Here is a 16,081-nt window from a genome sequence, read left to right as displayed (position 1 = left end):
CCGAGGAGGACGAGTTCACGGCGGCGGGGGGACGGGGTCGCTGCACCAAGTGAGAGCGGGGCTTCGGCCGGGGGCTGAGCCGCTGTGCGGTCACCGACCCTCTGGGGTGATCGGGGACCGTGGGGACGCGGCACTGAGGAGGCGGGCGGTGGGCATGGAGGGGTGAGGTTGGATGGTGATCTTAGAGCGTTTGTCTGCTTTCCCCAGGGCGGACTACATACGCTGCTGCAAGTTCTGTTACCCTCTCTGTGCTTTTGTCATTCTGGCCGCCTGCGTGGTGGCGTGTGTGGGCCTGGTCTGGATGCAGGTGGCTCTCAAGGAGGACCTGGATGTGATTAAGGAAAAGTTCCGAACCAGTAAGTACGTGTGGCTGTGCTGCTGTGTGTTTGCTTTGGGTAGCATGGAGAGCTCTGGCTGCCCACCTGCTCGCTCTGCGCCTGTAGGCACAGAGCTGACACACTGCTGTGACTGGAGGAGGCCTCTGAACCCAAAATAACTGGAGGCTGAGCAAGCCTAAGGCATGTGGCGTGTGTTCTTACTGCTGGTACCTCCCAAGGAAGAGGGACACAGCCGCTTGTACGTATATGCTTCTGAAAGACCTACTTTGGGTTTGGCAGTGCTCCCTTCTGAAGCCACTGCTATAAAAAGTTCTAAGAAAGCAGCCTGGGGAATTTTGATCCTTCTTCACTCCGCTCCCACCCCCCCATCCTCCCCCCCCCGCCCCCCCCCCAAAAAAGGAGGTTTGTGTTCTTGTCTTGAGCTCTAATTGTCTTGAGCTCTCTTGCCTCTAATACTTGCAGTTCTGTTACTGCAACTTAAACGTTACTTTATGTTTATCTGATATATCTTTGGAGGGTTTATCTTGCTTTCATTAACCCATGTTTGTTCAACTTAGTGTTCTGTTGCATATGGTGCGGGGTTTTATCGTGTTTGATACTTTGGACCAGAGGTAACTTGAAGTTTGTCAAGTTTCCTCTGTTTAAGCCAACATTTAAGTTTTCAGTACTGTAATTGCTGCTGTAGTGCTGAGGTATAACAGATGACAAGGTTTACCTGAAGTGCTCTTTGCCTTACCTCCGGATACAAAATATGCTTTGGTACCTTATTTTAGTAGTGCATGAAATTCCATCTATGGAAAAAGGCAGCAGTAAGCAGAGGAGCTGTGTGAAAGGAGCAGAAGGAAGCAAAGCTTGAAGTTTTGCCTGAAGAGTATCTTTGTTCAGTGCAGATTTTATCCCATAACCTTTTGTCTTTATGTTAGGATTTTTTTATTTTTATTTTTTGCCTGGGCAATTTTAAAACAAGGCCAAAGTTCTTGGAATTGAACTGAAAAGTTTGAGGATGCTCAGGCTGGAGGCAAGTAGAGAGCTTCATTTGTTTATGGTAGAAACAGATACTGAGGAAGTGTGCTTGCTGTTCTTAGAGAAGTTCTCAGCTGTGAGTGTCTGGGGCTTCCTGTTGGGTGTGTAAAGTTGCTGCAAGGTGGGGAGGAGCTGATTGCTGAGCTGTCTGCCAAGGTGGAGTCTTCTGGCTGGCTAGCACTGCCTTGTGGCTCTAGGCTCTAAGCATGCTGAGCCTGGTTTTGTCCTGTTATGGGTAAGCTAACTGCTGGCCTTCATGCACTGATGTACTTGAAGCCGTGGAGTGTACTAGCAGTAAAAGTTCTATATGATGACATCTGTTGGCTTTGGTGTAGTAAAGTTTCATCATTCCTGTTGTACACAGGCATCTTTGTTAAAGCAGTTGTTCACTTCAGGCACGCTGTCTGGCTGCCACAGATGTGCTTGTTCTCTCCTTAATAGCTCTGATAGAAAAACAGCACATTATCCTTCATGCAGTGATAAAACAGTCCTGCATTTCTTTGTTGCTGAAGTGGCATCCCTAGAAGCTGGATGAGAGAGGCATCATTAAAAACAAGAACAGTAACAACACAAAGACGGACGGCAAGAATAACCTGGTTCCAAAAGATAAACTCTGCTTTGGTGGAGCAGGTGGGTGGAAGGAGGAGCAAAGTCATGCAGGTCCATTGTTCCTGTTCCAGAATAAACAGTCTTCTCTGAATCTTCATCTCCATTTTTTTTCCCCCATAAGAGCAGATTCCTAAGGCAGGTCTTACCTGCCATCCTTCGAGCAAGCTGAGTGTGGAATGAGAGCTTTTTTTTGTTGTTGTTTTTTAAATAAGACTTCTTTGTATGTCTAGTACATTTAGAGTGGGTGGAAATCATTGTAACATTGCCATTTGGTTGTTAGTAGTGATGCTAAGAATGTGCATGTAGTATCTAACCTTCCTAGCACTGTAGGAAAGTCTTAAATGCAGTTTTACTGTACACAGTGAGAGTAACAAAATGGAAAGTAAACTGTTTACAAGAGCCTTTCACGTGAGGAGACATCTGATTCAGTGCCATGTAATTGCATCAAGGTATGCAAGTGCACAAGCAACCATGAGTTTGATTTGGCTAAAACACACCTTTAAAGAACATTGTAACCAGAAGCATTGTTTGAATCTTGGGCGATCAGTGCAGGTTACTCCATTCCTAGAAGTGACTTTAGAACTTGCTTTAAGAGAGGTGAAGTGGCTTTTAGAAAATGCACACGTTCTGTGTAATTAGGCATCCACTCCGTGGGCATCAAGCACTCTTGAAGGGCTTTGTCCCCTTTGGGCCCTATGGAATTTCCCACATGGAAATTCATCCTGAAACACAGTCAGGTCTCAGTGCTGTCAGCAATCTGGGCTCTGGAAGATGGCAGTCTGTGCTGGAGCGTTGCAGAGCGGAGGTGCTGGTTGTGCAGAATCCTGTCATCCCCATCTCAAAAGCTTTGCTCTCTTGTTTCCCATACCTGAGGATTTAGGGTTGCCTAATAGTACTTGCAGCTAAACAGCTTAGTCACTGCACATCCAGAAGAGCTGCATTTCTCAGGCTCACTAGAATTCATTTGAGCCACGTTTTCCCCTTCTCTGTTATTAAATGCAGTAATGATTGACTTTATTTCTAAGGCATGTGTCTATTGATTTGTTTACCAACAGATATTGGTGTGTGAGCTTATCCATTTTTCTCAGTTGTCTTGTTGTCATGTGGAAGAACTGTAATCACGTTAATCTCTTTGGAATTCACTGCATCACCAGTGACCTCTTTATATGGGGCACTGAGTTTCATTTCACATGTCTCCTTTGCCCTAGTGATGTTGGTAGTTTGTGTTTCTGTTGTTATTATTTCCTATCTCCATGTCAAAGTAGTGCCAAATAACAGCACTAAAAAAAGACCTGTTGAAGTTTGCTGACAGGGCTATTGCAAAGCCTTACATTCAGTAAGGTCTTGTTGGGTTTTCTCTACAGACATCAGCTACTTTTTCAAGCAGATATTTAGTACAGAAGTGGCAATAAACTCATGTAGAAACTGTTACTGCTGCCTTAAACTACTGTAGATGTTTCTGCTTGTAGTTTGTTCCTCGCCTGTTCGACATTGTTTACTTGGATACCTAAGTTTTATTTTTTTTTGTTTGTCTGTCTAGTGGAGTCTAATCAAAAGACATCCTTCCAAGAAATTCCTAAACTGAATGAAGATTTGGTGCAGCAGCAAAAGCAACTAGAGCAAATTGAGACTGGAGAACTGGGGCTGAGTAAAGTTTGGATAAATATCACAGAGATCAATAAACAGGTGAGGAGAACTAAGTGCTTAATTCTGAAAAATCAATTGGATGTTGTGTTTACAGAAAATATAAACCTGCTAGCAGGGAAAAAAAAGCTCATTTAGTGCAGTGATGAGCCATTCTCTAAGGACTTCTGTGGCCAGATGCTGAACTCCTAAAGTTGAATGGTGTATTAATACTGAGCCAAAGAAGACAGAACATCCAGTTAGACTGGAGATTTACTGCAAAGAGGAAAAGTTATGCAATGATGGGGAGGCTTGTGGCAGACTTTAAAAAAACAAAAACAAAAACAAAAAAAAACCAAAAACTGAGAACTGTGCATTTATTTATTTTCTTGCCAAATAACTGTGGTGTTTACCAGGACAGATTTGATGTTTCAGATTTAAGAGCATCTCCAAACATTTTGTGTGCACAGAGGGAAGTTAATTCACGTCAGTGTTTGTTGATCTTTCTCCAGAGGAAGTACTGGTGTCTCGTGAATGCAAAACCTGCTAATACTCACTTGGAATCTGAGCTGGAGTAAATCTTAGCTCTGTTTACTCTGGTAGAACTAAGCCACTTAACAGAAAGCTGTTTCCTTAGCTGATGTATTAGCTCACTTCAAACAAATCATCCAGGCAGGGTCTTACTGAAGTTCTTGTCTTAGAGTTTAGTGACAGTTCATGACTGCTCACAGTTAGTGGTATCCAGAGGTACTTTCTTTTACTGGTGCTTTCTTTTTCGTTTTAAAGACCATTGGGGTGCCTGCTCAGATGGGTTGTTTTCATCCCCATGCAGTGATGGAGAGATTAGGGGTGGGAAGTGCATAAACACATCTGAAAATTGGACTTGCTTGCTTTGGCACCTGACAATACATGTTATCCACAGATATCTCGGTGCTTAATGGGACATTTAGGAGGCTATTATCTGCTTCTTGATGTTAGAGATATACGTGGGACATGCTTCCTGCAGGCCCTTATATTACTTTGGGGTCTGGTCACATTCTTGGCCAGAATTCAGTTGTTGTTTTTCCATGAATTGTTGGGATGCACTGCTGGGAATTATTTCAGCCAATATCCACAGCTGTGAGGCTAAAGCCTGCACACCAGCTGGTCAAGGTTGGCCTATTGTAAAGCTAGGATCTTGTCCCTTTTATCAGCGTGCAAAACAGCTCCTTTTCATGGCTAGAAGAAAGTGGGTTTTATGTGTTCTACTTTTCAATTCTCAAATATGAGGAAACTGATTCTTCATTTGTTTCAGCTACTGGGGGCTACAAATTGATCTTAAAATGGTAATGCCAGCAATAAAGGACCAGCTTGTGATCACTTGTAGTTTGACAGCCTCTTGATTGGAATGAATAACTTGTCTTGAAGACTCATAGAATGCTTGTCATCTGGGTGAAACAGTTGAGAGAAACCACTTCTTAACTGAATGTGTTAATGATATGTGCACAGTTTTTGTCCATCACTCATCTGGAGAAGTTGCATGGTTTTGCTGGGCGGGTTTGTGATTGCTAAATGCAGAACTAGATGAGTGTTTCCTCTATGTAAAGGTTTCTTGTGCAATATAAAAATAAAATAACAATCTTCCTTTAGCAGCAACCTGTCAAAAAGGGGATGAGTATAAAATGGGTATGGCCATGCTTGTCATTCAGTTTAAAAAACAAACTTCTTGCTTCTCTTGCAAGAGGCAGATAATTTTTAGTATAGCCTAGGCAGGACTCCTAAGCTAGAAACAAGAGTGTTTTGTGTCTGCATGTATGTGTATATATATATCATATATATTCAGCTTTATCTAGTGTTAAAAATGAAGTCCTTAATTATGTGAAAGTTCATATTCAGGGTTAAAAGTGAAGTCGTTAATTATGTGAAAGTTGATAATCAGGGTTAAAAGTGAAGTTGTTAATTATGTGAAAGTTCACAGTCAGGGTTTTGCTGACTGATTGTAAACATTCCTCTTTGTAGATAACGCTATTGACCTCAACAGTAAATCATCTCAAAACCAACGTGAAGTCTGCTTCTGATTTGATTTCTCTTCCTGTCACAGTAGAGAAACTCCAGAAGGCAAGTACCATAGATGTGTGTTGCTAAGTGCATCCTGCAGCACTGGCCTGCTGCTGGGCTCTTGGGGACAGAGAGAACAGCAGGAATTACCTGAACTGTACGTGTGGAATAGTGGTTTCTCTACTGCTTTTAAATTGCAGTTCATATAATTGATAGTGTATGGTCCTAAGATAATGTGTTGCAGACGTTAAAAAAGAAAACAACAACAAATGAAGGTCTTGGCTCTACCTTTTTGGAAATCCGTATGTTTCTGTTTATGTTGTCACTTCTTTAACTTGGAGGTTCCTTTTCTTCAGCCTACTGATCTGCTACCAATATCTTACATGACATTAAGAAGTCTGTCTGCAGTTTTGCAGTACGTGCACAGCAAAGCATATATTGTACTGGAATGTTTACTGATAGTTCCTTGAATGGCAAGCCCAAATGAATGACACAAGCATACAAAATGACCTCTGTTAATACGATGTTTTTCTGTGCCCCTTAGCTTGAGCCTTCTTTACTGGCCCGTTCATTATGGTTAAAGAAAGGCTTGTCGAAACTTTCCTGAGTCTTCCATGGCAGTTCTGTTACTTAGCCCAATATAAATATTTATTGCTAAAGCCAGTTGTCAGTCCAGTTCTCCTTGTGGCTTCTATGGGTTTCCTTTTCTCATTTCCTATTCCTACTAAGTTATCATGTAATCAGCGAGCTAATGCATAAAGCAAGCAGTGTGGTTTGGTTGACCAGGCTGCTAGGATTTCTTTTTCTGGGAGGGCTATAGAGCTGTTACAAGCATGCTGGATTTCCACTGTGTCATAAGTCATACCGAAGTAGAGTTTAGATCCTGCATGTAATTTATGTAGTAACCTTGGTGTTATCTTGCTGCACTTAACAACAGTACTATCAGTACAAAGTTTTAGGGCCACAAGTTTCATCTTGCAGTGATCTGCTGAGCAGCCAGGCTTTTTTTTGTGTGTGTGTTAAGTCTGCTTGGTTGTACCTTGTGAAAATGAAAGAGACTGTCAGAAACATCCAGAGTTCATTTCAGTCTCTCCCATTGAACAGAAGGAAGGTGTCAGATGTGGCATCTGTTTCCTTTCCTCTTTTGATGCCATCTTTCTTGCATGTATGTTTTATAAGGTTGTTGTAATAAAAAACAACCTGGAAGCCTTCTAGGAAGTATACTATGAGTGTTGAAAAACTATTCTGATGTCTAAATGCAACAATTTTAATGTTGCTTTTTTTTTTTTCCCCCAGTATCATGCCAATGAAAAGAAATGAATTTCAAGACTCAGGCTTCTTTTAGAACACTGGCTGATGCTATAGCTTCTGGGGGATGCCATAGCTGGGTGAAGCTTCTCTGGGTGATGGAATAGCTTCTGTCAGAAGAGCTTTGGGTGTAGGTGGGGGGCCCAGCTTTTGGTGAGTGCAGAGAAAATGTTCTGCCCAACAACTTGTGCCCAGCTGTGTTTGGGTCACCTGCCTATAAGAGAAGGAAAGAATGAGGGTGCAGCAGTCAGAAGCAGCAGTGGTGTCACAGCACATAGGCTGACCCACAGAGCTCATGGGGATTTTCCTGATGCTTCAGTGCCCTCCTTCCATTAAAAAAATAAAGGCAATGCTGGCTTGGAAAGCAGGTTAGTAAGCTTCAGCAGACCAGTTCTGCAGTGTATGACGCGTCTCCTGAGTAGCCTGAAAGCTGATTAGGGCAGGGTAAATCCACAGTATCAGCACCTGTGTGTTTAATACTAATACTTCATGCAAAGAGGAAGAAAAATGTCTTGATATCAGGACTTATTTTTTTTAATGCCAAAATGTTTGCGTTGCTTTGGGAGCCTGAAGGCTGTAGTTGTGGTTTCCTTGAGTGTCATGGTGTAGGGTGTGGTAATTTTTTGGCCGAGATGCCATGGGTATAGGTGCTGTTTTGTTTGCAAAGGAGGTTATATCTGTGGCAGACTGCCTGCTGCTTCATCAACTAAACATTGTGTTCAGGGCACTGAAACGTTGGATTTTTGCTGAGATTTTTGTCTCCTCCTTTCTTTCAGACTGTAGCGACCATAGGCAGCACTCTTACCAGTGTTTCTCATGACGTTGAAAACATACAGACAGCTATTGAGGAATACAAGAAATCCATCGAAATACTCCAGAATGACATGGTAAGAAATTTGTACTGGTTTAACAGGGTGTGTTCTGAGTTTACCTGCCTGATTTGAAAGAAGCATAAGAGCTCTGTGAAGTTCTTACCTTATGTCTTCAAAACGCTTTCCAAGTCTCAGTCGATGCCAGTTGATACATTAATACGTTGCTCATCCTTGTGTAGCATCTCCTGTATGATACCAAGCATGTGTTTATCTGGTGCCACAATTGATCACTGCTACACTTTCTGTCCTGGAGGTTTTTGCATTTTACTACTCTAAAGTTGTAGAGCCTTGGAACTGTCTGCTTTTTGTGATGCAGAATGCTGCTTATGGTAACTGCACTGAGTCCTACAAGTGAAATTGTTGAGATGATCTGCTGGTCGAATTAAGGATGTGGGTGAGGATGAGGTTATTGACCATCCTTACTAGGAACTGCTTGCTGTATTTATGCTGACTTCTCTTCTAGTGGAAAAACAGCAAATAAATAGTTTTTCAGTTACAGTGCAGTACAACACTACATTAAATTGTATTTTATCTTCAAATACTCTTGTTATGCATCTTATGAAACTAACTAGTGAGTGCTGCAAAAACTTGGTGGATGTGACTGTATGGCAATGGTGAAATGTGTGCCTTAATACTACTTTAAAGGAGAAGAGCCATTTTGGGGGGTTTAATTAAAAACAACATGTTTGACCTTGTACTGTAGTAGCCTAGTTAAAATACTGAACACACAACAGACCTGAGCAACAATAACTATCACAGAATATCTTTAGTTGTGATCTGCCAGTTCTTAAGAGCTTAGTATTTGTTACAAGCATCACTTTCTGCTTCTTTCTTTAGAAGGAACTGAAACGCTCCACTGCTCTGCCCACGACTGAGAAAAATCAGACAGAAAATTGCAAACAGGTATTTTTCTCCCTTGCATAAAGAATATTGATACAGCTGGGTAGTAGTATACGAAAAAAGTACGGTTTTTATGAAGGCAAAATACAAATGGCATATGTCAGAACCAAGTACAAGATAATATTACTGTAGTTTGTTTCTGTACATGTGCAAACATGAAAGTATTGTAGCCTGAAAGCACTTCTTGTGTGTGTATTAACTAAGTGAAAAGTAAAAATCGAATATCAAACAAATTACGGCGTACTTTGCTCATGTAGATGATTTAAAAGCTTTTTATTGAATGGATTTTATGGCAGGTAATTGCCAATCTGGGCAAATCTAGGAGTGGCATGTGTTGAGTCACCCTTGAAATAATGATGTGTGCAAAGAGGAGATTAAAAAAAAAAAAAGTATCCACGCTCACCTCAAATGGTTTGTAATGTAATTATATTGAATATACTTAATGTAATTAATACATTCCTCAAAAGTGTATAAATGTGCCTAGTACCTGCTTTTTTGGGGGAAATAATTGGTGTAGTTACTAAGCTTGCTTTGGAAGACGAGATGAATAGGCTTTGTGTGTTTGCTGGCATAGCTGAATTGATTGCATTAGCAACAAAGAGGTTAGCCTTGAGGAAAATCAAACTTTGAAAGCTGGAATAACTTTGTGGAAGCTTCTCATTGAATGTTTCCAGTGTTTCTGTGACGAGACAGAAGTGTGCCTGGTTAAACTGGGTCAGCACCGTGTTGTTAATATCAGTAGTGCTGCAGAAGTCAAGTAAACCAACATCTCTTGGTTTTATATTTCAGGAAAGCCAGATGCTCCACGTAGCCTTGGAGGAGCTAAATAATACTGTAGTGACAAACCAGAAGTTGAATGACATTAAGCTTCTAACCGTGGATTCAGCCATTGGTAACCTCAGCCAGAGGGTTATGCTATTGGAAAACACTCCTGTTGCTGTGAATAAGCTGGACAAAAGAAACAACTTGTCTGCCAGTCTGGTAAGCATGACTATGGGTGTCTGCTAATTTCAGTTTGTTCTGCACAGCACATATACTGCTTCTTAAGGTCTAACTAAAGTGAATATGAAACTTCGGAGGCTTTATGCCTAGCAAACTTGGAAGAAAAAAGCTTTATTATAGAAAACAGTAAGTACATAAATATACTCAGCTTTCCTCCACTTTCACTGTAGGGGAATGATACAGCTACCTCTCTAAAAGTGGAAAATGAAGATCAACCAGATAATGAAACGCATTCAAATAAAGAACTGAAGGTAAAGTAAGGAAACAGAAACTACACTGGGTTAGTAGACCCTGTAATTGTCTTACAGTTATGTTTTAAATGAGACTTGAGAAAAGATCTGCAAGCAGGCTTATCTGACTTGATTTCTTTTAAAAGTACAGTATAGAAGGACAGCTTACCTACTCCATTTTGGGGGAAAGGAAATGAATTAGGATGGAAGACAAGTTGGAGTTTAAAGTCTTGCCATTCTGATTATGTATGGAATAACATGGCAGAGCTGCTTAATATCCTTTCATGTAGCTGAAAGTTTAGGGAGGTTCAGACCATTGGGTGTTGCACTGAGAGACTTTAGTAACTGCCTCAATTTGAATTCCCATTGCCATGCTTTCAGCAAAGCTGGTGCAACTATTGTGGCTTCATGCTATAAATGGTGTTATAGCATTTCCCTGCGTATAAAGACTTTCTTGGGCTTATGTTTATTCTTGATAAGCATAATTCAGCATAGGGGAAATCATAAAAGGATAATGGGAAGAAAATTCAAGAAGACAGTGGTGCCCAAGTTTGCACAGTCCTCTAACTTCAGATCAGTAGCCTTAGGAGCTAGCAGGAACTAGGGAAACTTTGTACTAGTGGACAATGTAATGACTGGCTGTGATGTGGTTTAACGGACTTAATGGAAGAGTGAAGTTATAGGTTGGAGTTGAGGGGTGGTGCTGTTAGTTTCCATCTTCTGGTAAGAAGACAGATGAGTGACCTGGCTATGCTGTCAAATCAGACTTGAAATGCTGTGAACTGAAGCTGTGATCTGGAGCTTTATAATAAAAAGAATAGAAGAGATAAAGATGTAAAAGACATGCTTGACAGAGGTATAGTAGTGTCAGCCTTAAGGCAGTCAGTGCTGCTGTAAAACATTTGAAACAATTATTTATTTCAATTTATGTATAAACGTTCATTCCAAGAACATGTTAAGTTTTTATAGTGCCATTTTTCTGTATCTTACCTATTTAAATAAGAAATATGGAAATTAAATGTCACATTCTTTTGAAATTAGGCAAAATAGGCAAAATACTTATCTTCTTTTGGGGTTTAGATTTTGATTCTGTAGTCTTGTTGTAGACGGTATGAATTTAGTCCTTATGTGTTCCCATAGATATTTTTAATTTTTTTTTATTTTTAATCTTGTTAATAATTTAAAACTTGGTCAGCCTGGAAAGCACGAAGTCATTCAAAAGTACTTGGATAATTTAAACTAATTCTTGCCTTAATCTTCTCCGTGTATTGAAGGGGGTATTTTGTAACAAAATTCTTTTCTGCAGGAAGCAGGAACCAGAGATTCTCAGGAATTAAATATCAGGGAGAAGCTTCAGCTACTCAATGCTCGTGCAAGTAAGCCAGATGATGACCGACCCATTGAGACATCAAAGAATGGTAAGGATGTTGTGCAACAGTAGCCTCTAAAAATGAATGTTCTCCCTGTAACTAAAAGAATAAGTAATGCAGGTGAATAAGTCACACTGTTTCCTTAAAATTTTTGGAGGTTAGTTCAGCTGAAGTCACAGAAAGCATCTCTTAGACATGGAAAATGATGTATGAATACAAAAGTTCGAAGATGACAGTTGCTGTTATGGGAGGAGATAATGATACATCCCTCGAGGAGGGAGAAGGTGGGGAAAGCAACCCAAGCAGGCAGATGTAGATTCAATTACTAAAGCTTGCTCAATACTTCCAGAATGGGAAGTGAAAAGCATTTGCCAACCAGTCATTCTGTGTATGATGTTTACAAATACGCTTTTTCCAAGTACAGCACAAAAGATTGAAGCTGGATAGCTGTCCAAAAATCAGGTTTTCTTTATTCTGTTCTTCCAGTTATTAGTAAAAGTGTGTAATATTCCTGTATTCTGAAACAGTTTTGTGCCGTTCTTATCCCATAAGGCATCTGTATGCAAAAAATATTAGTTCTGGAATTTTTGTTTGTTTCTGCTAACTGGAATTCTGTGAAATTAACGAGACTAATAGAAATTGTTTTGCAACAGTTGAAAGTAGTCCTAGTGCTATGACAAAGCCCACAGACCTTTCAAGGCTGGCTTCACGGTCAGCTGATGACAGCACAGAGAAGAACAGACAGCTGAGACATCTGTCCTTCCCAGGAGTTTCCAGCATAGAAGGTGTGTCCTCTCCTGGTTGACCTTTCCTTTTTCTAAATCTTCCGTGTAAATGTTCGGGAGGCGTTACGTATAACTGCAATTATGGCAGTGTCTGGATATTCTGTGATAAGTTTGGTCAAGTTGACAAGCTTGAGAACCACACATATAACAAGTGTATAAACAAAAAAAAAGCAGCAGAGATTTAAACAGGTGTGTTCATTAGGGTCAGTTGTTTGTTTTGAGTTCATTAAGTATTGTGTCAAATGCCCAAGAGACCGGGGGAGTAGTCAAGGTCAGAATTAAGGATGCTGAAAGAAAATGAATTAGGTGTGAATGTGTCTGTTGTTTGTCTTTTTCCTTTTTTCTTCTTCTTTTCCTTCTCTCTTTAAGAGGGCGCTGCCTGGTGGAATGAATGGTTTCTAGATCTTGCTGTTCTGTCTCTTCAGCTGCTGAGAGGGCATTGCTTTGCATCAGAAAGTGAATAGACACTTTTCCCTTTATGTGATCAGTGCTGTTGGTATAGCAACAGTCATTCAGAGTTTGCTTTTGTGAAAGATAGCTGCATCTGTATGCAGTTGGTAGTGGTAGAACGGGCTATTAGCTGTGGCCAGAAATAGGGACTTCATTTTTATTTTTTTTAAGACTTAAGAAATGTTGACGGTCATGTTTTGTTTTTTTTTGTCTTCCTTATTGACAGCACAGAAGGCAAACTACACATTTAGAGATGCTTTATTTACTTAATGACTAGGTGGTAACACATAATGCAGTAAAACTGGAAGAGTAACTTGTACAGTGTTCCTGTGTGCTTCAAAGGATTACTTCTAAATCATTGTTCTTTTTGCAGATCTTCAGGATTTGTTTGACAAAGCACATGAAGATGCTGATGGAAAACTGTCATTTGAAGATCTTCAAAAGCTGCTGGGCTCTGCAGCCCAAGACTCACAGATCTTTAAGAAATTTGACACGGATGGTGATGAGAAATACTCATTAGAAGAACTGAGATTAGCTTTGGGTGTATAGGATAGAGGTGTAGGGATGTGATATTGAGGAATGCTACTGTAGGTAAAGGAAACTACGGGACATGAAAAAAACTGCACTTTCCCAGTGTTTTATTGACCTTTGGAGTGTACACATTGACATCTCTTTTTTCGTTTGAGTTTATTGAAAAGAAATTTACAGGTTTAGATGTCAATATGGCATAATATTGGGACTGTATTACAATCAGAAAATTCCCAAACTTGTTTAGAAGCACTTGCTGGTCTTTCTTTCTGAGGGAGTTCTTGTTTTTAATTTAAAATGTGTACATACAAAAATAAAACTATGGTTTTATATTTCACTGAAATTTGCCTTAAATTAGAGAGCTGCACTTTACGTAAAGCAGAAAGAAATCTGTCTTGTAAAGATGGGCTTTTTCTGCTTGTAAATATCTGAAATAGCTTAAATTATGCATATTTAAGGAGAAGTTAGTGTCAGGGGTTGTGTTGGCAGTAAACTGTTTATAATGAGAGACTCGAGCCTAAAAAGAGTGGTTGAGAGCTTCAGCTGAATTCTAGTTTTAACTCAGTATATCCATGGATATTTTGTTTGAAGTTAGGCAGAGGAAGGAAGGAGAGAGGAACCATGCACATCTATAGCAGGACTTACTTTCAGAGGGAAGAGTTGAATGTGTTTTTATATCATGAGCCTACAGGAGCAATTACCTACCAAGTGCTTGGGTTTTCACTTCAGCATTCTTTTAGCTTTGCTGTATTGCATCCAGATTACATTTTTTAAGATGAGCCTAACTGGTTTGAAAAAGAAGCTACTGAAGAACTTTAACAGATACTGAAGAGGTAAAAAGCCTACAATGCAGCCTGCATTGAGTAGCAGCCCAATAGCTCTAACCTTGCTCTCTGTGCAGGTAGAAGTGCACTGAGTCACGCTGACTGATTACTGCAGACCTTGTGATCAGGTTTGCTGATGCTGCTGGCTTCTTCCACCCACTGTTGTTGAGGTCACTGAGGAAGTGCCCTGATTAAAGCTCCTTGTCAGTAGGATTGTGAGCAGGTGGGGAAGGTTAAAGTAGAATTTGTTGTTGTTTCTTTTTTTTCCTGGTTAACATGCATGTGATTGCTTCTTGGTACCTTAACCTTTGTCTTCTCCTCAGCAGAAGGATTTAAAAGGCAGAGCAGGCGGTTGCATCAGCGGTCTCTACTGACAGGTGCTTTGTGAGTGAGGTTTCCTTGGTACAGAGGAACTTAAAGCTGTGTTATGCTAGTGGATCTAAACACCAAGCACGTTTGTAATCTCCTGGAACAGGACAAAATACTTTTGCAGGAGGTGTTATCTTGCAGGCCAGATCAGGGCCAAATCAGATGATTCTGCTCACAGTATCACTAATCTTGTTGGGAGCTTTTTTTGCATGATTAGTGAATTGAATGTACCCACCTCACCGAAACATCAGTTTATGTGGAAGTCAGTTCATAGCTGTTGAATTTTGTGTAACTTTGGGCTGGATGTTTATAGTTGTGTGAATAATTGTATTCTGGAAGTATATATCAGTGGAGGAAAGTGCAAAATGAAACCCTTTTACCCATTGCCTAGGCTTCTCTCACTGTTGCTCTTCTCTCCTATTTGGGTAATGCAGACATGACCCAGTAAGGAGATGCTTTCGATGTGACATTTTAAAGCGCAGTATTTCAGAACAAATCCAACCAACCTTGGCTTTAAGAGGCCAAGAAGCCAATATTTGCTTCTTGCTGCTTCCTGCACCCTTTTATACACTTCCGTATAATTCCTTAACCAAATAATAATAATAAAACCCTAGCAATAAAATGTAACCATTCTGGTATTTTATTTGTACATACTGTATCATAGCCATATGCCAGAGTTTGCAAAATATTTTTGGAAGTATAATTTGTACGAAACTTACCTTAAAATTTAAGGAATTATTGTATTGCCACGTGAACCTACTGGTGTTTTGTTACTGTATGCTTTACTTTCTGAAGGCTTTTCAACAGCAATAGTGAAGTTTTTAGCTAGAGCTTGTTGAGAATAGCATGAGATAGCAGTGTCTTCTGTATGCAGCCAAGGAGCTCCGTTGGTAACCTGTTGGCATTAAGGCACAGCTGTCTGTGGTGCTGCTTAACATGCATGTCCAGAGTGCGGCTGGTTGCTGTTGTTGCTGCCATGTAGGATGGACTTGTGCTTTGAGTTTAACAAAATATTACCATGTAGGAGTGCAGCAGTAGCTTCTGTTTGGCCTAGGCTTGCTGGTAGCTCTTTGTTGCAGCCTTGGAGCACTGCTGTGATCTTCTCTGTGCCTCTGATCTCTATCCCATGTGCTTCCTCTGCTGTTGTGTGCTCGTGGCAGAGGGCGTAAGTGAGGGATGGTGAATGCGTTTGTCCAGATCTGTGAGGGTATGGTGGGATGTTTGTGTGGGAGCCCAGTGGCACGGCCTGCCCTTGGCAGCAGTCCTAGGGCAGATGGCTGAAACCAGGAGGTGAAATCGGAGAATCATTACGGTTGGATCAATGAGATCATTGGCAGCAGCGAGCACTCTGGGGCTGATTTAGGGCTCTGAGGTCAAGCAAGGTGACCTCACATTGGTGTGGAGGCTCCTGGGTGGCCACAAGCGCTGCCATCGGGGTGCAGCCCTGCTGGTGCTGTGGGACGGCTGTGCCCAGGCTGCAGCGGGAGCGCCGTGCCACTCCTACGCTCTGATGCTCGCTGTCATTTCCACCTTGTGTTGTTGTTACTTTATTTCTTGGTGACTCCCGCATAGGGACCGCTTTGTATTTTGAGTTTACCGAAGGCTCGCTGCTGTGCTGTACTCGTTTCACTAACGTATGACGGTTTCCCAGGTCCGTGCGAGCTGGCTTGTAGCTCCCGAACACCACACTCTTTTCTCATGTAACTTTATCTCAATAAAAGCTCATTCGTAGCGTTCGCCTCTCTCGCTCATTCGACAGCGGAACGGAACGGCGGGGCGCCGGGGGCGGGCGGAGCGCTGCTGCGGGCGGAAC

At 41.1% G+C, this 16,081-nt stretch overlaps 1 protein-coding gene across 1 annotated transcript; it reads left to right on the top strand.

Moving 5' to 3' along the window:
• Nucleotides 1-6: 6 nt before the first annotated feature.
• On the top strand, nt 7-16,004 carry EFCAB14 (EF-hand calcium binding domain 14). Its single transcript, XM_031554923.1, has 11 exons — nt 7-49; nt 208-356; nt 3,511-3,656; nt 5,592-5,690; nt 7,715-7,825; nt 8,648-8,713; nt 9,500-9,691; nt 9,883-9,963; nt 11,249-11,360; nt 11,966-12,097; nt 12,921-16,004. Exons 2-11 carry the CDS (start codon nt 302-304, stop codon nt 13,094-13,096), a joined length of 1,170 nt encoding a protein of 389 aa, XP_031410783.1. The 5' UTR covers nt 7-49; nt 208-301; the 3' UTR covers nt 13,097-16,004.
• Nucleotides 16,005-16,081: the final 77 nt, after the last annotated feature.

The sequence above is a fragment of the Meleagris gallopavo genome, chromosome 10 (assembly GCF_000146605.3).
Source record: "Meleagris gallopavo isolate NT-WF06-2002-E0010 breed Aviagen turkey brand Nicholas breeding stock chromosome 10, Turkey_5.1, whole genome shotgun sequence".
Classification (NCBI taxonomy): Eukaryota; Metazoa; Chordata; class Aves; order Galliformes; family Phasianidae; genus Meleagris; species Meleagris gallopavo.
The sequence above is the reverse complement of the archived record's forward strand: the minus strand, read 5'-3'. Positions and strand labels throughout refer to the sequence as shown.

Bases quoted from the DNA above. Each gene is read 5' to 3' on its own strand.
- EFCAB14 (XM_031554923.1), top strand. From the start codon at position 302: ATGCAGGTGGCTCTCAAGGAGGACCTGGATGTGATTAAGGAAAAGTTC. The intron at 5,691-7,714 runs GCAAGTACCATA...CCTTTCTTTCAG, and splicing joins CAGTAGAGAAACTCCAGAAG to ACTGTAGCGACCATAGGCAG. The intron at 12,098-12,920 runs GTGTGTCCTCTC...TTCTTTTTGCAG, and splicing joins AGGAGTTTCCAGCATAGAAG to ATCTTCAGGATTTGTTTGAC.